Source organism: Molothrus ater, chromosome 1, assembly GCF_012460135.2.
Source record: "Molothrus ater isolate BHLD 08-10-18 breed brown headed cowbird chromosome 1, BPBGC_Mater_1.1, whole genome shotgun sequence".
Classification (NCBI taxonomy): domain Eukaryota; kingdom Metazoa; phylum Chordata; class Aves; order Passeriformes; family Icteridae; genus Molothrus; species Molothrus ater.
The window spans coordinates 87,760,921-87,784,761 of record NC_050478.2 but is presented as its reverse complement, the minus strand read 5'-3'; the positions used below and the strand labels follow the sequence as shown (position 1 = coordinate 87,784,761).

The following is a 23,841-nucleotide window of genomic DNA, read 5'->3' as shown; positions in this document are numbered from 1 at the left end:
TTCAAGGATGCTCTGAACTCATGTGGAAGTTACACAACCAAAAAAGTGATTCTGCATTCTCCCTTTTGAAAGGGAAAAAATTTTTGCATTGTATAAATCAAACAAACACAGACAAACCAAACCACAAAACCAAATGTGCGCACAAAAGCTCCACTGACCACAGCGTGCAGTCCTGGAGGTTTTAAGACTGACTTGTATTCAAGAATTCTTTTCATGCAGCTTCCATCAGCTTTGAAGGCTGCTACTTTCAGGTTTTACCATCTTAAGTATCACAGGTTTTCCTATGCAATTTGTGGCTTTCTTGTTCTATGTTCTACACTTATTTGAGGCAGATAGCCTGGCAGTTATTGCATCAGTTCAAAATAGTTGCAGTACTTGAGTACAATTTCTTATTTGCACGTACCTGTGTGCTTCTTGATTCTCTTAGCTTAAGGTACTAGAGGCATTCCATTTAAATTAAGCTGCTGAGTTGTATAAATCACTTGTAAGCCTTGTTCAAGGAGCAGACTGAATCACATCTCCCAGATTCTGAGAGGTAAATTCTGGCCTGAACGCTGAATAACCTCTCCTAGACGCATTCTCATTCCTTGTTGAACAGCTAAAAAATGTATCTGTATTTTTCACCAAGGATAGCTTCAGTAATAGATAGGAGAAAGGAAGCATCATTTACAGATAGTACAGTCCATTCCAGAAAGGCTTTGGCAGCCTCCCAGAATGTTTGCTGAGAAATAAGCTGATATTTGGCATTTGAAGGGCATCTACTTGAATTCAAGAGATTATTTATCTTCTGTGCCTTAATTGAAATATCTAGACACTTACCCTATAAGTGATTTTGTGGTCAGGATTAGGGGTTTAATATTAGAATTAGGTTTCTGGCTTCCATCACATGAGTTATGTTGCACTTCAAGTTGTCTGTGTTGGAAAATACCTCAACAGCCACTTGTAAAAATGAAAAGCTTATTAATATGGAGTTCTTTGCAATGCATTTTTCATAATGCATTCATCTTTTTCCAGTCTTTCCCTCTCCTCCAACTATCTAAGGGTTCTTTAAAAGACATCTGTTTCTGAAGAAGATGAGTAGCTGGTACCTTGTCATTGTATTCAAAAGTGTTAGAAAAATAAAATGGGTAGTATAGCCAAAAGCTTCTCCTGAGTTGATGGACTTTGTTTACGAGGTATGGAAACATACATGGGTAGCTGATTGTAGTATGTAGATGCTTCATACTAAGTTTTTCCTCTGTTTTCTATGCATAGAGAAGCTTCTAAAGTACATTTAGAAAATGAGGGAATTGATTTCCTTTAAAATCATGAACAAGATATGCAAAATACTTCAGTATATATGAAAAAAATGGGTTTCTTTTTCTTTTACTTATATTAGCAAAAAGTTTAAATTATGAAATTGACTTTCATAAGCATATCTTAAGTTTTCTATGCAAAATAACTCACATATAGCTGTTTTATATTTTTTCAGGTCTGTAAACAACCAGTACTGCAGAAAAGTGATAGGTGGGATGGTTTGGAACCCATCTATGAGACGATCCTTATCAGTTGAGCACCTAGAGACCAAAAGCCTTCCTTCTCGATCACCTCCTGTTACCCCCAATTGGTAAATCCATTTTCAGCCTTTTCCACACCTTCTAGCCTCCTACCATTTCTAATTGTATGTACTCTAGCATAATAATTATGTAGTGTGTACAGATATATTTAAACGTTTTTATTCTGAGAATATATATGACAACAGAAGGGTGGGTGGGTGTCACCTCAACTTTAGCAAGGCTTTCATGCTGTCTGCCAAAATCTTTTACCCAAGTTAAGTCATTATGTTTCTGGATGGGTGGACAAGAGGATGGTTTTAAAAAAAAAATGTTTAAATGGTTGGATGACTGGACTAAGAGGGGAGTTGTTAATGTGTCACACTCTACCTGGACAACAAAAAAAGGTAGATGACTGCAGGGGTTGCTCTTGAGACCTGTCCTGCTTAACCTCTTTATGATCTAGAGGAGGCAATGGTATGGTTGATTATAAAGTTTGCAGATGGCACCAAACTGGGAGGTGAGTCAATAAGCCTGGGGCCAGGGCTGCTCTTCAAAGTCATCTCTATAATCTGGAGAAATGGGCCAATAGGAAATGTGTGAAATTCAACAGAGACAAACATAGTGTCCTGGGAAATAAGAACCCAGTGTAACAGTATTGTCTACAGTGCAGCTTTCTGGAAAACAGCCTGGTAATCTTTATAGGCAGAAGTGGTACATGAGCCATCTGGTATGCCCTGACAGCAAACAAGTCCAACTTGGCAAAATTGACAGAGTTGTAGGTAGTAGGTCAGTGGAAGTGATGCCCTTTTGGCCCAGCATTCTCTAGATTTCATTAGAATGCTGCAGCCCTTTTTGTCTGCAAATGTAAACCAGACACAAACCTGGAGCAAGTTCAGCAAAGACCACCAGCCCCAAGGTAGTCAGGAGGCTGGAGCACCTACCCTGTGAGGAGAGGCTGATGTAGTGACACATGTTCAACCTGGAGAAGCAGGGGTTGCCCAGATGCCTAATAACACTACTTAGGAGGAGGCCAGCTACAGGATTAGGCCAGGTTTTTCACTATTGCATAGTGGGAGAATGGGGCAACAAGTATATGTTGAAACAAAAGAGGTTTTGTCATGATACAATGGAAAAACTGCTTCACCACATGGACAGTCATTGCCTGGGGAAGCTTTGTGGTCTCCATCCTTCAGATTTTTTGAGATATGAGTGAATAAAATCTTAAGCAGCCTACTCTGGCCTTAGTTGACCCTGCTTTGAGCAGAAGATTGGACTAGGTGACCTCCTTTAGTCCTTTACAACCTGAATCACCCTATGATTAAAACATGATAATATAAGTTGCATTTTACAGGGGGAGAAACACCAATCAGTTCAGTGTACTGAACCTAGCAGTGTATGATTGCCTCCTACACCATACAGAATGGTTAAAAATTGATTATTTTGAAGTGAGACTTATATGAAGATTCAGATCATAACTGCAATAGGATATAAGTTTTTCTTTTATAAAGTTTCATGAAATATTCTAATCTTCCCCTTTGTGTTTGTATTCTGTGTTTTTAAGGCGGAGTCCTAGACTACGTCATGAAATCCGCAAACCACGACACTCATCTGTAGATAACCTTACGAATGAGATTAGTTATATTACTGAAACAGAGGATGTTTTTTACACATATAAGGGCTCTCCAACGTCAAAGGACAGTGATTCAGAGTTCTCTCAGAACCGTAGTCCACAGAGGAGGTAAGGACTTTGGCAAAGAATCCATTGCTTATTTTGATTTTTTTAAAAGCACCAAACAAAAATCCCAAAGAGCTATAGTGTGAAACAGTCGCAATCAGTTGTAAGGCTACAATGAGTTCAGTTTTGTTTGCATAAGCTTTATTTTGACCAATTTCTATACTGTAAATGCCATGATGCAAAATGCAAGTCAAAAGCATACCAACTCTTCATCATTAAACAATACATAGTAGTTGAGCTGTTAGTAAAATTAGAAGAACTACTAAGACATGTCTGTTCAAATCGGTAATATTCTGTTTCCTAGTAGCTTTTGCAACCCTTTCCTAACTGTCAGAAACTCTTTTTGTGGGGAGAAAGACTTAGTGAACTCTTCTAAGAGTTCACTCACGTTCCACATCATCAGCTCAGCCTTGTCAGTTGAAAGAGGTATTGCATTTGAGTATACTCAAGAACTTCATAATGCTGGTGGCCATCCATCTTTTTCTTCTTCAGAGGAACTGTCAATGGCTTGTCTAAAGACAGTGTCTACTTTTTGGCTGTATTCCTTAAGGACCTACTTTGTTCTCCTCTGCAGTGCCTTAACAACTGCTAGGTTTGCTGCCAGAATTTGAAACACCTGTCTTTGTGCACTCTGATTATTTGTTTGTTCATATATTACATTATATGTATTGCTACACTCATTTCTTAATGAATATCAGATTATCACAAATGTACAAAATCATTAATTGTTCAGTCTCAAAAAGAAAACAGTTAGTTTAAAACTTGGAGCTGGGGAGAATGCTGTGTATTGAAATGCGTGTTCCTTTGTAGCACTGCAAAAGAAAAATGGTATTTAGTGATGCCTAGTGACTTTAAGCCAAAGTGTATTTTGAGAAGCAATGTCTTAATGGAAGCTGATGGGACTCACCTGCCTCTGTGACAGTGTGCAGGTACTACATATCGCTTTAAATTCTGATTGAAACGATTTTCTTTAAATTCTGTAATAATATTATTGTTACATTATAGCAGAGAGTTTTCAATTTAAAAAAAGAGAAAATTGACATGTTGTATGCATATTTGGATTTTGTTACTCTTTTGAGTATATTAAGTGTTTTGAGTTTGTCACTTCATTTTTCTATATTTCTGACTGGAAGACAGCTGAACCTTAATACAATTATTACTAATGGCAGTAGTAACCATGATAAGACATAAAAATTAGGCATTTAGATGTTGTGAATAGTCATAGGTAGGAAGCCATGTCTTTGGTGGGTTTTAAAGTTTGCAGATGATATACTTACAGAAGTATTTTCTGAGTAAAAATACTGAGAGGCAGACATAAGAAGAGATGATGAGGGTAGAAACTGTAGACAGAAAATTATGTTCCCATGCTGTGTTTTGTGGCTGGCAAATTGTGTCCTGCCAGCTAGCACATTGTAGGACTTCTTTTATTTTCCTTTTTCTTTTCTTCCCCTGTAGGTTTTTCTTTCCTTCCTGTTTCAGTTATCTTATATATATTGAGAACGGAGTGGAAATTCCTGCCTTCATGCCTTTTCTCAGACAATGAAAAAAAGGATGTTCTAAATTTGAAAATAGCACATTCATTTATTTTCTGAGCCCTAGTGACTCTGCTGAATCTTAGAAATATCGCTCACTGTGGAGATTTTTACTGTTACTACCACATATAAATCATTGCTTTTTTTCTTACATCTTATCCCTAATACAGTATCAGGTTTTTTAGGTATGTTTATAATATTTGATACTCTGCAAGTAAATGAAAATCTGCATCAATCTCAGTAATTAAATTCAATTTGCGTGGTTTGGAAGAAGAATGGAATAAAGGATCCTGTGTTGTATTCACTGTTAGATTTTTGTGAAGTAAAACAGTCATTAATAATTTCCTTTTTAACAATTGAGGTAAAATAGTAGCCATTAAAAAATCCCACTTTTTCTCTACACTGAAGTTTGTTAGTCCACATTCCAGTTTTTTTCCTTTTGCAATCTTACAGTAGTTACTACTTACTTCACTTCCTTTGTTGAAATATACAAAGTGAAATTAAGCATGTTTGTGTAGTAAAATCTTTCCATGGACACTGAACATTGATGGATGGAATCCTACCCTATCAGCTAAATCTATTTTGTAAGAAAAAATTTTACCTTGCATATCCTTAGTATTAAATGTGGATGTTTCCCCTGGGCTTTTGCCCACACACATTGAGCAGGTTTAACCCACAGCTGGTTATTTTTAAAGGCAGACTGATGGGCTTGTCCAGGGAATTCTTTTTTACTGCAATTTTTGCTTTGTCTAGCCTGGCATAGTGCTTGAAGATTACCACTGTTGCAGTCTGTCTTGATAAATGTACCACTACAGTTTCCAAATTTGGAATAAGGAGAGACTCACAGATGTAGAGGATCAAGTCATCCTTGCTGATTTGCCTTCCCTGACACCACTCTGATCTGTATGCTACTGTGTCACTTAAGGGGAAAAGGTACAGGAAAAATAAAGTAGTCATACTGAAATATGTGACATGTTTCAATATCAGGTTGGGAAATTCCAAGACATCCTTGATTTATGCAGTGACCTTCAAATCAAACTTGGTTTTAACTGGGGCATTAGACTAGTTGTTTTGCAATCATGTACTTTGATATGCTTGATCTTTTATCAGGTATTAGGTTTTCTCCTGAGAGGCTGCACTGGCCATCCCCAGTGCAAGGTCTGGTTCTTGGCATTGGTAGCTTAAAAAAAAAAAAAAGGCAACTTAATATGTGTAGGATTCTTCATACATGAACTCTTAGAAGAAGCTAAAAGAAAAAGTCCTTAAAATAAACTAGCCTGCCCTTTGCCCTCAAGTAAATAAGTGACAATTTAAACTGCTATAATGATATCACTGGTGTCTTTATGTTAAGGTATTTGGTGTAAATTAAAAATTTAATTTTAAATTTTTCAGTAATATATTTTTTAAACACTTGGTGAACCTGAAATACCAAGGTCTGCCATGAAAACTTAAATCCAATGTAACCGAATACTATTTACAGATCTTTGGGCTTTATTCTTTCTTGGTTTCATTTTTCCTTTCCTTTTTCTCAAGCATCTTTGGGTACATGAGGGGTGATACAGATGTTCACCCTTCATTAGGCAATGAGAAATGAAAACAAACTAATGACAAGAAATGAAAACTGAAAAACACAGTGTTGTTTAATGCTCTTAACCTCCAAGAACCCTGCTGTGGGAAGCTGCATGGTTTTCTATCATTCAGTATGGAAAAGGAGTATACTCCATTCTTCTCTGTTCATGGACTTAAGGTTTTCATCTGGCTTTGTGGGAAGGCTTGTGTTGTGGCCAGCACCTGCCCCTGCCCCTTAACTGAATGTTAGTAAGCTCAAGTTTCTTTAAGAAAAGGTGTTACATGCAAACGATTACTGAAACAAACAGTAATTTTTTTTGGCAGCTCAGAATAATCTTAGTCATGTTACCTGTACAGTTGTTTCCCCTTTCCCTTGTATGAGGAGAAGAGCTTATTTTTGACCTTTTAAATTCAGGTTTAATGGCTTGTGCTTTTAAAAATATTTTTAAATTGTTTTTTTATATAATAGATGAAATACTTTGGTGTGTTAATATAGCTGTTGTTTGCTCTGTTAATGCCTTTCTTCCTGTTTCTGAATGCACTTTTCTAATGGGGAGAGTACTTGTCAGGAAGAATATATAAATTTGCATTGGTTTAACCCCAGCCAGCAACCAAGCACCATACAGCCACTCACTCATTCCTCCACCAATGGAATCAGGGAGAGAGAATCAGAACTGTAAAAGCTAGAAAGCCCATAGGCTGAGATAAAGACAGTTAAAGAGGGAAAGCAAAAACCATGCACAGAAGCAAAACAAAACCAGGAATTAATTCTCTGCTTCCCATAGGCAGGCAAGTGTTCAGCCATCTCTGGGAGGTCAGGGCCCCCTCACATATGACAGTAACTTGGGAAGACAAACTCCATTGCTCTAACTTATCCTCCTTCCTACTTCTTTTCCCCACTTTATACACTGAGTATGATGGCATATGGTCTGGAATATCCCTTTGGTCAATTGGGGTCACCTGTCCTGGCTGTGTCTCCTCCCAACCCCCCAAGCACCCAAAATTTCCTCACCAGCATGGCAGTATGAAAAGCAGCAAAGGCCTTGGCTCTGTGTAAGCCCTGCTCAGCAATAACAAAAATATCTCTGTATTATCAGCCCTGCACAAATCCAAAACACAATTCAACAGAAATACAAAACAGGGCCCTATACTGGACTCTGTGAAGAAAATTAGCTCAGCCAAAACCAGCAGAGTATACAAGGTGCTAAAAAGAAAAAATAACTGGCTTATTGGCTTGGAAAAGCAACCTGATAAGCTGTGTGGAGGAGGGTCTTGTTGTCTGATTTGTTTCTCCTGTTCACCTTGTAATTAAATAAACTGAACATGTCTGTTTGGTTTGGAACAGCAGATTGTGTAGGAGCAAGTGTTTTGGTACTTTTTTAGAGTAGATTTGCTGGCCTAAACAGAAAAGATTAGTGGAATTTTCTGTCTAACCAGAAAAGAAGATTATTGTAAAACATATTTCTAAGTGATAAGGTATAGTAACAGTCACCAAGAAAAGCCTCCTGACAGGTGAGATGGTATAGATCATATATTTAGAGTCATACATTGATTGATGAGATAAATCTGGCAAGATATTCACAAGTGCAAGCAGATGATGCATGAGAACCAGAAGGCTGGGGGAGTCGAGGTGGGGTTGGTCACATTGGTGCCTTGCTCTGCCAAAAGAGGATTATCAAGAATATAGAGCCAACTCTTCTTGGAGATGCAGAGCAAAAACGTGAGGCATTGGATGCAAGTTATAGCTAGGGAAATGCTCAAAAGATAATTAGGGGAGGGAGAATCACATTTTGATTATTTAAGCCTTTTTATACATCAGCAAAAAGGTGGAGTTAGTTCCATCCTTGGAAAACCTCAAAAGACAACATGGCAAGGACCCAAATACCCTCATGTAGCTTTGGTGTCTATTCTTTGAATAAGAGTTTAAGTGACCTCTCAGGTTCCCTTCCAACATAAATTATTTTCAGTCTATAATTCTTCTTGTTATAAATGCAATATGTCTCTGCATAAACTTTTGTCTGAAATGCTTGCAAAGCTATAAGCATCTTTCAATTTCCATTGTAAAACTGTCTTTTGCTAGTGATACAGATGGAGTAATGTGTGCAGCCCCAGAGTTGAAGGGGAAGGAAATGAAATGATGAACTAATATACAGAACGGAAATTCACTTGCACTGTGCTATGAATTTCTGGAAGTGCACATACGTTCCTAGTGTGAGTGTGATGCATCATCTGGTGAAGGTATTGCACTGAAAATAGATTTCCTGAACGGATGCTTCATTTGTTCAATTCTTTTAGCTTAGCATTTGATAGACAATAACTGTAGCTGCCTAGTGAGCTTTGGTGAATGTACTATGGGAACACATCATTAGTTTGACTAAAATATGATTTTTCACAAGAGGAAAGTTTTTAAAGCTTTACTATTGATAAAATTACTCTTCAGATTTATCCAGCTGAGTTCCTGTAGCTACTTTTTGGGTAGAAAATTACAAATAAGTGAACCTCCCCCTTGTTTTAAACTGTTATTTATCCTTAGTACTTAATCATACACAGATATGATAATTTCTTTGTTTCTACAAAATCTGTTGCATTTCACAAAATTCTATTATCCTTGTTTGTGTACTTCAGCCTTTCTCAAGGAAGATATTCTAATACTAGACAGTGGAGCTGGGAATGTTTCAAATTAAAATTACAATGCTACTACTAAGTTTTATATTTGAGTATAAAGACTAAGTTTTATATTTGAGTGCTTTTCCACTCAAATATACATGAAAAGAGTACATGTATATATTTTGCTTAGATGCAAACTTTGCTTTTTAAATATATATCCTTATTCAAATGTATTATACTTTCCTTGCCAGTTCAAAATGCAATGATTTTGCATCTAAATGGAAAGTCTCAAAGTTGAATTGCAAATCTGTGATAAGGCAAACCTTGTAGCAATACAAGCAGTTGCTGTGTATCAAAACACATGAAAATTTCTTGGCAAGCCAGTAAATTATGCACAGTCAATAGAGGCAATGCAGAGTAACAAAGTATCCCTTTAAAGGTGATGGTAGCAGTTTACAAAGGTGAATGACTGAAATTTCTAGGAAATCACTGAAAAGCTTGTGTATGTCATGAGGTCCTCGAGTTTTCTGTATACAGTACAAAAAACTTATGACACCTTACACAGTTATTCTCTTCACAGAAATGCTGAATATTCTGTGTATAAATTCCTCTAAAAGGTAGGAGAAAGGTGTTGCTGCAAGTATCTTCCACTTATTTTGCTTATGAATAAAAAACCCCAGTTGTAATGGTGAGTCCTCAGAAAAGAGGTGATAATGGAAATGCTGGCATACTCACTTTCCCCAGCCCTGCAGGTGTTACAATGAAAGAAGCTTTAAGAACTTCAAGAACAGCACAAGGGCAAAACCTACAGCTGTTTCCTTCAGTTGTTTGTAAAGGGGGAGTTTTGCTACAGTGCTATTGTTTCGGTTGACCCTTTTCTCTCGGGGTTTTATTCTGCTGTAGTTCATCATCCTTGGTTCTCAGAATAGCAGAATTCCCTGGTAGGTCACACCAAAATGAGGAGGAGGGGTCTTTCCTTAAAACCTTTCCATTCTGTCCTCTTGACAGAAGAGGAGAGTTAGACTTTTCAGGGCAAAGACCTATATTTAAAGGTAATTGGCAATAGATCAATCCATACTGAATGCAAGATTGAAATGGCATAATTTTAGTTATATTGCAAAGTGAGGAAGAGAAATTACCTGAAGTTTTGAAGTGATTGCTTGTTTGCTGCACCAATGGAAAGCTTAATCTCCTTGCAAGGAAGGGCTCTCTTCCTGGATGAAAAAGTTGAATGGCTGGTCTGGTGAGTGTTGTCTTTCATCGACTTAAAATACAGTCCTTGTGTGTTGTTAAATGAGGATGACTTAGTAAACTGTGCAACACTGTATAGCCAAAAAAAATCAGCTAGTTATTCATGTTTAAAGTATTTTATCATATTGCTGAATAATTAAATGATAGAAATAGTTTTTAACTGTGTTGGGGTGCAAAATTCTGCAGCTCTAGCATGCTGACCTGCTGAGAACTTTAGGAATACACAGCTGCACTGTCTCTGATGAATTATTTTAGATAATGAATTTGGTCACTTTTCTCAGTCAAATATTTGGTCACCTTTCTTCCTGATTTAAAAGGTTACCAAATTTCCAGTCAGTCATTTAGAGCTGATATGTTTGAATTAAAGTGCAATAATTTAACAAATAAATCTTCATCAAATAGTACTAAGAATTTATATCCCATATTCAAGTCTCCAAAGAGAGATAATGAAAAATTTACTGTAAGTTTATAGAAGGTCTATAAATGAAACCCTAAGTTGTTTTTTTTTCTTTCTCTTTACCTCTTTCACTTGGGAAGATAGAGTGCAGATAATATATTAAAACCAGGGCATTTTATTGATTGTCATCACAATTCTATGTCTGTAAGTTTTTGATGAAGACTCTTGAAAGGGTTAACTCAGGGCAATTTTGATTCTGCACAGGATTTGGTAATAGAGCTGCAGGTCTCCTGTGGCAAAATGTAAAAAATATGTACAGTTTCATTGTTCTTTGCCTTACAAGGAAATCCATTAGCTTAATGAAAATAAATTCAATTGTTTTTTTATTTTTAGTGTGACTTCCTAAGGAAATAAGGCTCCTGTCATTGTACAGCCCCTCTGCCTCTGTTTCCACTCGAGAATATTTGGACAATGCAATCAAATGTAATGTAGGAGATGAGTTTTTGAACATGCAAAGTTTCTTAAGATTAGTGAAAGTCAGTGACTAGGCAGGAAAAACTCCCAAAACTTTAAGATGACATTGTCCTCTCACTGAGGAGTTAAAGTACAACTTCGGTATTTGTCCTATTTAGATGTGGGTTGGTCAGGCAGCAGGTGAACTTACATTCCCACAGGATCTGCTTACACTTGGAGGGTAAAAATTCTCTGGGGATTGTGGACAAACAGAACAAGAGATATTAGTGGATGGGTGGAGGTGGATGTCAGTGGAGTCAGAAGTTAGATATGACTGCAATAAAAGGGGAAAAAGCTTAATGTTTTAAAAGTATTAAAAGTACACAGAACTCAAACCTCCAAAATTCCTCAGGGATCAAGCTTTACCATCTCTGCCTCTCAAGGAAGAATTTCTTCATATTGTCAAATTGCATACAAGGAATCTTAACTAGACTGATACTGGTGCTATTTTTACTGTAATTTTAGTGAAATGTAGTATGTAACTCTTAGTATTAATGATGTTTTAGAGAGCATGAGTTGAAAATCTAACTGTATACTGTGAATGACCGCCTATAACTTGGCAATTCGACAAGTCTACTTTCAACTGAACTACTTCACATATTTTTTCCAGCATGGACATATATCAGTCCAGGATTTTTGGTCACTTCTTAAATGAATTTGTAAAATTATCCAATCTGCCTTAAACTTTGCGTTGTAAGCACGTTTTTTGATAACTTTTACTTTAAATTTTGTCTTAGTAGCACTGCTACTGTTTTAATTTATATCATATCATTTAGCTTGCTGTTTCAGGGGATTTTTGATGAAGTTAATTGAATGCATTGGAAAATGCTGTGCAGTGCAAATTTTGATTTCTTTTCCATTCTAGATTGCCCTCATTGCTATAAACACTTCTACTTTCATTATACTTTGTCTCAAAGTTTTCTGTCAACACCTTCTCTGCTCTCACTTCATGAGAATAAGCATTGGGAATGTCAAGCTTCTGAAGCCACCTGTGCTCATTTCTGGCTACCTAAACATAAAGATCTTGCCACATTTTGACTTTTACAAATACAAGCGGTGACATCTGTAGTCATTGTAATCCACACCTAAAACTTTCTAAAATGATCTATTGTGTCTGGCTAAATAATTGTCTGTGTAAACTCCTGCAGAGCTTGAGTTGCAGTAGCAGATGTGTGCTGCCTGTATTGGGCTTGTATCAAAAGTGGAAGTCAGTGACCAGAGCTGCCCTGGGATTTTTGCAGTGTCTCATAAACACTCTAATTATCTGATTCAGACTTTAACCGTTGGATTAAGTATTCTTTAATTCATTATGAGCACAACTTTTGGCTTTTATGCGGTTTTTTGGGTTTTTTTTTGAAGTTGGAGTTTGGTTCTTGTTTTTTTTTTAAGATTTAACTTATAACCATTTAATGTTGGTTTTGTGTTTGTGGTTTTTTACCAGGTCATCTGAACAAGAATCACCAAAGTGAGTTTTCTTTATACTTTCTCCTACCTTTTTAAGATAAATAAGGAAATATATAACTTCAACTGATTTTTCAAAGTAGTGGTTTTGTATGATTAAAAGACACAAATAAATATATAAATGAATGAAGATTGTAAAGATTTGTAAAAAAAAGTAAGTTTTGAGGTCAGGATTTGGAAAGTCTTAAGTTGTAATAGATCTCTCATCACTCTTAACAGAAAAACTTGCTTAGAGACTGTTACAAAAGTTTAATGATGCAAAAATCCACTGTCAATTTTATGTGGTGACTCTTTATATAGTGCCAGATGACACTGACTGAAATTATATTTTTCTGGTATTGTTAGATTTCTTTTCTACATAAAAAAATCATTACACGGTCTGTAATTTCAACTTGTAAGTAAAATGTTTTTTTTGGACTGTGATCTGAAAAACATATTAGGATGTATTTACATATACAGTGTTCCTCCTTGCTTAACATTGACTTCATCAGAATCAGGAAAAGTCTTGGAAGCTATCAGATAATACCAGAATTTTGACAGTGTAATTATAGTTCACTACTTCAAAGCATCCTGAAACTTTGAATTCATTCAAAAAGTGCCACTTTCTGTAGTAACTGAAAGTACTGCAAGTGTTGCATGAAATACCTCATTGCCATTGCCAAGTACACATAGTCTAAGTGGAAGTCAGAGGTATTATGGCAAGAATACATTTCCTTGATGGCACCTCTCAGGACATTTGTATTTGTTGTGATCAGACTTTCACAGGCCAAAAAAGTGGCTGCAGTATCAAAGTTTGCTGCAATACAAGTCCTGTATGCTAAAAGCTACACTCCTTGGAGTAGAATTACTTCTTCATTGACAGCTCTAAATATCTGCTGGAAATGGTTCAAAAAAGCTCACATATATCGACAAATACCAAAGCAGAAATAAATGTTTGAATTCACAAATTTTAATGCCAAGGTTAACTTGGCAAGATATGTACTTCTGCCACTTTAACACTGTCTAAATGTGATGTTGCTATACCTTGAGCTTTCCTCAAGACAGATATTTTCACATTGGGTAGTATTTATAAGGATGGAGCAGTTAGTCTGTATGGCATCCATGAGTTTGGTCCAGTTAAAGAAGGGAGTTAGTTGTATGAGAGGTCTGTATGTCATCCTTTTCAAAAGAGGGAATATGACTAAATGAATGTTTGGGAAGTCCTGGAGCACCATCAGGCAACTTGGCCAATTGCCAGATTTGAGGGTTTTAGGTACTGACTTTTGTTATCATTGAATGCTAAAGTTCTCGAATGCCAGATCTGTACCCTGAGTTAGTTCTGGGTCCTTTAGTATGGCTATAACTACCTCAATAACACAATATTTTAATTGCAATTAAACCTTTAATTTTCACTTCATTTCCTGTTTCTCTGACAATTTACCCTGGCTTTTCTGCAAACTGCCTTCACCTGCTGGGATAAGGTTGAGATGGGACTCATAAGAGGAGGACTCTTAAAAAAAAAAAAAAAAGTACTTTGAAGTAATGAGAGTGGAATCAGAGCAAAAGATTTTTTCATGGATAGAATTGGCAACTGAAGGGCCTTTCCTTGTGGTTCAGCCCTCTCCATGTGTTACTGTGAATTCCTGTACAACTACAACAGTGCCTTTCACTGCTAACATCCAAATATTTTGCATTAAATGGTTTTGCTATTCCAGAATTTTTGAATATTTTTCTGGATGTTCACTGATTAATGATAGGCTTAGTGCACAATCCAATCCTGTTTCCCTGCACTTCCACTAAGAAGTGGTATTAAATCTTTTAACCCTTAGAACTTGCTCTTTTTAAATCTTTTTTTAAATTTAAAAATCTGGATTAACAATATCTTTGTAATATTTATCCTTTCAAAATAAAGGAACGTATTGGGAAACAGTCCGACACGGAGCTCTCTGACCCGTCTCTCACCTAAAGCCTTGGCTCACTCTCCCAATGGAGTTGGCAACATTTCTGGCTCTTACCCACTGGAAGGGGTGGATAAGCAGTTCCTAGAAACGTATGACAACGTTACAAAAAGCAGCTCGACAGAAGACTCCAGTCAGTACTACTGTGATAAGGTGTGTGCACTTGTGTTGAAGTCAGGGCTAGTAGTGAGTGTGACTCTGAGCTGTGGTTTGAGAATGGGCAAAGTGGTGGCTGTGTTCAGGATGGGTATATTTTATGTAGTAATGAGAGTAGATCTCATGTTGCTACTCACATTTATCCAAGGCTGTGTGGTAGACAAGCTTACCAAGTGCTTTGGTTTCCAAAGTGTCCAGCATTCTAGAAGCTTCAGGGAAAGTTCCTAGTGGAATAGAAATCCTTACATGATTGAATCTTGTTCCTTCCAAGGGAAAAAAAGATCAGCTAAGTCAAGTTGCTATCTGTCTGAAAAGCAGACACAGCTCTGCTTTATCCCAGGCATCTCTGATAAGCAGACACAGCTCTGCTTTATCCCAGGCATTTCTTAAGGATGGCTAAACATCATCCTTTTGAGTTCTGACCTGGCTGGAGAGCAGCTGCTCCCTGCTAACATTATGGTTATGTTCCAGAACTTTTAGGCAGACCCCTGTTCCAGAGGGGCTCTGCATAAAAGTGGGCTTTTAATATTAATTAAAACAACTAACTAAAATTAGTTAGAATAGTTCTATCATTTCCAACATGTCTGTTAGCTGCTGACACTTTTGAATTCTTCTGCCTTGTGGATCTGTTGTGTAAAAATAAACCTATTTAAAGAAGAAAAGTCCTCAAAATGGTCACTTCATTGTTCTTGGAATAGAGTCATTACTGTTCATATGTTGCACCTAAGCTTTTAATGACAACAGGTTGGAACTTTAATAGGATTTGTCAGTTGGGAAGGAAAGCTAGGATGAGAGTAATGATGTTATGACAGAGCAACCAGAAAACGTTTGCTGAGATGTACATTGTTATTGTTACTATTGTAAGTGTATTCTACAACCGTATCCTCTTCCTATTTCAAAGGTGGAAATACGTAAAGTATTTTTGTTCAGCACTTCTAAATTTGGTCGCACTGTTTTCTACTTTGCTGATATTTTCTTCTAAAAATAAGAACATTTTCTTTCTTTTTCTATATATTGCAGAATGACCTAATTGAGGGAGATTTACTTTTGGTGCGTATCATACCAGATGAAGAAGGGAAGTTTGGATTTAATCTAAAGGTAAACCAGCTGTCTTTTAATTATTTTTAAATGCTTTATGGATAAGATGTTTTTACTTCATGATTTAAATATTTTTTTAGTACAATGATTTGGAGAAAGCAGTCTATTTTAGAGGAATGTCCTGTGGACTGAGAGTTTTTAGAAGTGGCAGCCTAATCCTTAAGTGCTAAGGCAACACTTACAGAAATAAGCATCTAACAGTTCTCTGGTTTTCAGTTGCATATATTATGGGCATAGCCATATCCAAGGCACACTGCCTATTTGGCTGCTGAATGAACTTGAAGCCTAATTTAAGGCATCGACTTTTGGAAAATTGGACCTCTGTATTATAAAACAATTTAAATAGTTTGTGCTGTTCCATTTAATTGTACCCCTTAGAAATCATATTGAAATTTTGAAAATTAATTTGTGAAGAAAATTTAAATTATTATTGATAATTGACTATTGTAAATGTTTTAAATTCCCTCACTGAAGTTCCATTTAAGCAGAGTATTATAAATTTGCCATAATATCAAAATAAGAGTTTGATCATTTCACCTTGGCTATTTATTGGTGATGTAAAGAGAATAAAGGAGTACAGTTGTCTGGGACTTTGATCCTACCAGATTCCTTGCACATTTGTCACAAAATCTAAGAAAACTGTCTGCCTTGGAAGTTTTAAATTGGGCTGGCTTCAAGGACAGGGTTACAAAAAATGTTCCATTTTATCTGTTTATGCTTTTTAAAATATATGGCCTGAAACAGACACCCAGTCTAGTTTACTGGAAATTGATACATTTAAAGACATCACAACCCACCCCATAATTCCTCATTTACTGATGAAAATTCAGTCCTAACAACCCTGTCCCTGTTTATGATGACACAGCATAAAAAAACTATATAAAAAGAAAATTAGCAATTACTTCTTTTAAATGCTGCTTATGCTTAATGATAGATCTATGGTTACTATTTACTTGACATTCCTCTCATTCCTCTAGGGTGGAGTAGATCAAAAAATGCCACTGCTGGTATCAAGAATAACTCCAGGATCACCTGTAAGTAAATTTTTGAGGTTTCTAATCTCTTCCATTGCTACTCCTTCCACCTCTCAAAGGTCTGTACACATAGAAATTTGGACACCTGTAACCAGTATGAAATAGTAGCAGAACTGTTCTCATTAGGGATTGGTTTAACCAGTGATTTCTTAATCACTGAGCTAAAAGAGCTTAAAAGATCTGGAAGAGTTTTTCAAACCAGATATAAGTAGAAAGTATATTTGTGTTCTCCTGTCATCTGAACAAGTGCGTCCTGAACTGGAAAATGCTTGATGAGGGGCAAGAGCTGGGGAAAAGGAGCATCATTACTGAAGAAGTAAATAATTTGGGCCCCTGCACCCTAGAAAAAATAGCTGGTTTGAGGGAGATATAGTAGGGATCTGCAAGATTAGGAGCGCTATGAAAAAGGAATTCCAGCAGAAATATAGACTACAGAAATGTGGACTACTAAATTAAGTTTGTGAAGGTCAGGTTCTTCATGTTTGGTGAAGTAATTCTTTGTGTAGAAGATAGTAGATCTGTGAAACTCCTTGACAAAGGATGTGTGGTTAAAATAATTTTTTGTGTCGTCAGGACAGGACAAATACTTGGGTAAAAAAGCTATTGTTATTGACTAAGCTAGACATAATAGGCTGAGGAAATCCTTAGTTCTAAAATTATTTATAGGATGGGAGAGTACTTGGCAGGAGAGAGGGAGCATTAAAAGGGAGCATATGTTTGCTCTGTTTCTATTTTGCCATAGAATTTTTCTTATGGAAATATTTATAGACTAGGTGAAATGTATAAGAATCAGCAGAGTCATTGAGTTCTTCTGTTGAATTGTGAAATAATAATAGGAACATAAAATCTTTTAAAACTTTTTTCTAAATAATTATTACATAAATTTGTGAGGACAAATGTTATATCAAATTTTTTCACTTGCCTTTTTCCAAACTATATTTTCTAACTCTCATCAAATAATTTCAGTGCAGACTTATTAGGAAATATTACTGACTTAAACCTAAAAATACAGTGCACTCTGAATCTTCTGACTCTTCTGAAATTTTATAAGCAGTCACAGGACTGATATCTAAATGTCATTATGCTAATCCAGCTGAAAGAGATTGCTTGAGAAGTTATTTTTTGGTCACATTTATGATTTTGGCCTGATTTACACAGTGCATAGCACTCCTTTATGAACCATAATAATTATTTGAAAAAATGTTTGGTAGGAAATTATAACTTACATCTAGGAATTGAAAATAAAACAGTTCCTAAGACATTTCATGGTCAACCTAGCAAATATTCTAAGGGTGATTTGAGATTCTGAAATTACATAGGGTAAACAGGCTCATTCTGCAATCAGAGAATGAAAGATGTTCCTCCAGAGGCAGTAATTTCCTTTGGCAGATTTGGCTCGTCTTCTGCAAAGTATTGATCTGTATTTTTTTCTCCTGGATTGAAGAAGGGCTGGTCTTCCAACTTTAAACACTTCACTGAAGTGTCTCCCTTTGGTGTCATAGCCATGGACAAGAGTGACTAATTATCTCTCTAGCCTAGTAAACCACCAAGTGAGCAAGTTACGAGGATCACAGAAAAAAAATGGAAACAGCTATCCAATATATAATACTCTGTAGCAGTGTTAGGGAAATCATGCCATGTTATAGCAAGAGGAAAATAATACACATATTTTTAGAGAATAGCAGTATTAACATTGATTATATTGTTTTCCATAAACAAAACTTTACCTGTCCTTTACTGTTTAATGAAATGAAGCTGATAGTTCAAATTTAAGTCTGTTGAATGCATTTTGATATTATTTTAGCTCAGTTTGCCTTACCTTCATTACTGCTATTTTAACTTCCTCTAGATTCACTCATTACTCTGTAAAATGTCTTCACGGATGCTATTTGGTAATAGTATTTGCTAAGATTATTTCTCAGGTTTGTAGGTCACCTTTTCCTCACTTTCCTACAAAAAGATGTGTATTTTTTTTTGAGGAGGGGAAGCAAATCTACTCCCCAAAATAAGGCAACATTTTTCTTTACACCTCCTAAAGTTCTTTTTAAAAAATCTTTTAATAAAGCAGCAATGTAGTATGCTAGGAAAACTAAAGGATAGTCTGCCCAAGATTTTTATGAAAGCACATTTTAGTGAAGGAACAACCCTTTCTTTCATATGTTTGGCTTGAGGGTTTTTTTAATTAAATTTCTTTACAGAATTTTTTCTCAAACAGTATTAATGCTCTCAGGTGCTAAAGTGGTCATTATGGTTTTATGTAATAGAGCTTTTAATGGAAAAAAACCCCATGCATGCTCCTTGGAGCAATAGCAGGTGATTAGCATAAAAATGACACATTGAGTGTATCAATAGGACAGAGAGCCTTTGACATAATAAATTGTCTGGAAGGGCTCAGACTCTGAAAAATCTGTAATTATGCTTGCATAGGAGGAATTAATTCTCCTTTGAGATATATTTTATATAGTCAGATGATTCAAATAAGAAGGCTGATGCATTAACAAATCACAAATGATTAACAAAGTTTGTTTGAGCAAAGATATTAGTCCATCTGTAATAAAGACTAATAGCAGTCAGCCAAGAAATCTAAATTATAGGCAAATATAGGAGCTCAGAAACCATTCCTGCCAAGTTCTTGTTGATGTCTTGACTCTCTTAGTCAAGATATGGTCTTTATATCACCTATCTTTTCAAATACTTGTATTTCAAAGAGAAAAACTTAACAATATTTAAGAGTGATTAAATTAGTCATTCATAGTTACATTCTTTAGTCTTGCCTTTGTAAATTGGACAAAATATGGCAAGGGTGTTCTTGGGGACCTGTGAATACCTAGTTAAATCAGTATTGAAGAACATCATGGCTGCTCCTAATTCCCATTCTTTTCCTGTTTACATTTTTTATGAATCACTGTCAATCTTCCCTATCCTTCATTATTTTCTTTCCTTATTTCTATGAAAAAAGTTGTGGGCAACTATTCCTTCTTTAAAATTTTAATCAGCTTTTCTGCATGGGATTTTTTTCCTCTTGGATGCATCTTTCCTCTCTCTTGCTTCTTTCTCTTCTTCTTTATCTGTTTTTGGCACTAAGACAGGTCTTAAGTTTTCTATTCTTCAACTTTGTTTGCTGGTACAAATGACTCCCAATTTATTTTCTTCAAATTCATGCCACTATTTTTTTTAGTCTGCATTTTTCATTTTTGTGATATTTTTTGTGATATAATTTCTTCTTTCCATCTTCTATTTACTAGTTGGTAATATATTAGGAGCCATTGGTGCAGGGCATAATCAGGATTGGATTTAGTTTTGATTTCTTGTTCACAGGGGATTGGTAATTGTTGTTTGGTAGGGCTAATGATATTGGATGAATAAAGCTCAGGGAACCTGTGCTGGCTATGAAGGAAATACAGGGAACACCTATGAAAAAATAAAACCAGTAAAGGTCTGTGTCTCATTCATACAATAAATGGAATGAAGTGTTTATATATCACTTGTGTAGCTGGAGACTTCCTAGACAAAATAAAGATTAGGATAGTAATGATGAAAAAATTGCTACATTACTTGACACTCAAAGATTCTAGAATCCTGCATATTCACATTAGAGAAGCACAGAAAGTTGGAAGGGACCTGGAGGTCCTCTGCTCCAATCTCCTCTGCTCAAGAGTCACCTAGAGTTAGTTGCCCAGGACCATATCCAGGTGGCTTTTGAGGTCTCTGAGGTGGGAGACTCCACAATTTCTCTGGGCAACCTGCTGGAGTGCTCAGTCACCACAGCAGTAGAACTGTTTCCTGATGCTTGAATGGAGCCTCCTGTGTTTCAGTTTGAGTTCTTTGCCTCTGATCCTGTCACTAAGCACCTCTGAGAGTTTGGCTTCATCCTCTCTGTGTCTTCCATCTAGGTATTTATGTACATTGCAAGATCCCCTTGAGCCTTTTCTTTTCTAGGCTAAATACTCCCAGTTCTCTGAGTCGTCCTTCATGCAAGAGCTGCTCTAGTGCCTTAGACATCTTTGTAGCATCATCATCATCATCATCATCATCATATTCTGGCCATAGCTTTGATTGCTTTTTGCTGGACACAGGGCTAAGCATACAGAGAACTGTGGCAGAAAAAAAGCGAAACAAACCTTGGAGTCCAGCAGTTAATCTAAATCTAAAGAAGACTCTACAAAGTAAAAAAGATATGGAATGTGTGTGGATTTCTTTGAAATTTAAAAAGTGCATGCCTGGGGAATGTCATGTTACTTAAATCATGTTTGTGAAAATCATGTTTGGACTGCTTAGTATTCACCGCATAAAAAGTGAACTGGATTATCTCATGTGCCTGAAACACTTTATCAAAAAATTCAGAGGTAGTTGACACTTGGAGTCTGAAATACAGATCTTTGAGAGCAATTTGTTTGATTAATGTGAATTCTTTTTAAAGCTATCAATATGTTGTTTGAATTGTTTGTTCCGTGTTGTCAGGGAGAAGCTTTGAAGCATGAGAGCTTTAGAGCTGAAACCTTTGATAGAACCTCTGATACAGAGTATGAAACTTTGCCAGGAGAACTGTGAAGACTGCTTACACAATGTACTTAATATCCTGATATGTTCCTGCTTGCACAACTGGTTGTGATGACATTAATGTGTTTCTTTGGTCTTGAAACAGGCTGATAAATGCATTCCAAAGCTGAATGAAGGTGATCAGATAGTATTAATTAATGGCCGAGATATCTCAGAGCACACGCATGACCAGGTGGTCATGTTCATAAAAGCCAGCAGAGAATCCCACACAAGAGAGCTTGCACTTTTGGTCAGGAGGAAAGGTAACTGGGCTAATTTTATTCACTTCTAATGTTTTTGAGACTGTTGCTGTTATGCTTGGTGGTGTACTCTACTCTCTTCTGTTTGCATAAGCATGTTCTCAGAGCACTTGGAATAGGTCTGTGCAAAGAGTAGGTCTCACTAAATTTGAATTAGTAGTACAAGTAGTTTAAACTATATAGGTTCTTACCACTGCTACAAAGAGTCTTGCAAGTTAGAATTTCTTCTTATTTTTTGTTCTAAAAATCTATGAGAATAGATAGTCCCTTGAATTTCTTTTTTTGGTGATGTGGGGTGTTGGTTTTTTTCCGTAAATAAAGCATAATTTTAAAACCCCCCAACTGCAGATTCGCAAAAACTCATGGGCTGTTCCCCTGCACAATTATGTGATGAAACTGCATTCTTACAGCAGACATTTTGGGACAATACTGAGATAAACCTGTGCTGGTTGCTTGCAGAACTGCTGCCTGCAAAGAGGAGACAATCTTTGAAATATGCAGGGTCTTAAGCTGTATGTTTAAAAATGGAAAACTCATCCAGCTTGGCATTGCTTGCTCCATATTTAAACACCTGTAGATCCCAAGAGCACTCAGATGATGTCAAACTCTTAATTTTGTTATTTGCTTTCCTTAAAAGGTATGGTAAGACATTAGCACACACAATTACACAAAGTTCCTGATTGCATGAAGACATAAAAATCTGAAGGGATTAGGCATTACTAGGAAATAGGAGGGAATGAAACAGCCTAAGTGATATGTACTTCTGTAACACTGGCTTTACTTAAATCTTCTTGTGTTTCTAAGAGATAGAGGGGCTCTTTATTTTATTTTCCGCTGGCTTTATGCAGCATTTAGTTTTCCCTTAATTTTCTAGTCCCCTTCCTACCTACAGATAAGAGAAATCTTAAAGATGACCCATGGCCCCATACCAGTAATTTTTTATAGGCATGAGCATAACCAGCTCCCCATTCTCTGAAGTTTGGCAGGTATGAACTCTTCCCATCACTGCAGGATAACCACAGCTGGACATGTCTGCTGATACAATACATTTCATAGGGACAGAAATGCTATGTAGATTGCTTCATTAATGTTTTTCATGTTCTTCAATAGCAAGGAATGTTGTAGAAAATTGACTAATAATTCTTTTTAACTTCAGTTAGTTCCTTCAGTGTTTGCATAAGAAGTTGTAAAAGATAATTGTGTCTTCTCTAATGGCAAAAGAGTGTGATGAAGGGATTTTTGCCTTTGTTTTGCTGTTGGAGGTCCAAACTGATAGAAGTTTCTTGTAGAGATATTCCACTAATTACCATCTACACTTCTTTAGGTAAAACTCCCTTGTTTTTTACCATGGTGGATGTTGTATTTCATTAGCCTATTTAGCAGTTCATTAGGCAAGACAAGGTTGAAAAAACCTCCTTGTGCTAGAAATTCAAGTTCTTTGCCTTCATAAACAGCCATTTGGAGTTTTTCTTTCAGAAAGGTCATAGGGACATTATACTCTTTATAGTTTCTACAGTAATGTAGTACAAAAAAAGCGTGATTAAATTGTTGCTTTTAATTATTTGCTTTTCTGAGGTTTTGCAAACTCTGTTATTTCACGCTAGTAAATTTTAATATCTGTTAAAAACACATTAATGCTCTATGTAATGGATTATAACTTCATATACATATTTCAGTAGTCAAACAGTTTGTGGATCCCATATCAGAAGATGAAGCTGATTCTCACACTCTGCCAGAATCTATTCTTCCTGTCTGTTCTGAATACGGTGGTGATACACTGGAAGAGTCTATGGAGCAGCTAAGAAGAGGGCTAGAAAGTGGGACTGTCCTTATTCAGTTTGAGGTAGGTAATACTCAACTCTGTAGTGCTGTTAGTGTAGAACAGTAGCTGTAACCAGTGAGTAATGGAGGGGCTGTAATTAGTTGCAAATCTCATTGCTCCTGTTCAATCTTATCTCAAGAGAGCAACAATTTGACTTGCCCATCAGTTTTGCACTTCACTACTTAGAATAGGGAAGAATGAGTTTTAAGTCTTAGACAAAATACCATCTGCTGAGAAAAATGTATTTAAATTAAGATGTTTCTGGCTCAAGTACCCAAAGTTCACTAAATCAGTTATTTTTTTGTATTTGTTTGATTAGAGTAGTGCGATTTTGACAGAGGTCAGTCTTGTATTTTGTTTCCTTTTCTATGTTCTTCAATGTGTTAGCATAGAAA

The 23,841-nt window shown here is 36.3% G+C and overlaps 1 protein-coding gene across 2 annotated transcripts in view; it reads left to right on the top strand.

Annotated features, from left to right (window-relative positions):
- The window catches only part of PTPN3 (protein tyrosine phosphatase non-receptor type 3), a 51,899-nt gene that overhangs the window by 7,560 nt on the left and 20,498 nt on the right, over positions 1–23,841 (top strand). For both annotated transcript variants that reach the window (XM_036378713.2, XM_036378712.1), the window contains 8 exons: positions 1,472–1,606; positions 3,097–3,273; positions 12,581–12,604; positions 14,492–14,690; positions 15,714–15,791; positions 16,769–16,825; positions 21,471–21,627; positions 23,301–23,467. In XM_036378713.2, the coding sequence (XP_036234606.1) occupies positions 1,472–1,606; positions 3,097–3,273; positions 12,581–12,604; positions 14,492–14,690; positions 15,714–15,791; positions 16,769–16,825; positions 21,471–21,627; positions 23,301–23,467 (994 nt within the window). The remainder of the gene's footprint in view (positions 1–1,471; positions 1,607–3,096; positions 3,274–12,580; positions 12,605–14,491; positions 14,691–15,713; positions 15,792–16,768; positions 16,826–21,470; positions 21,628–23,300; positions 23,468–23,841) is intronic.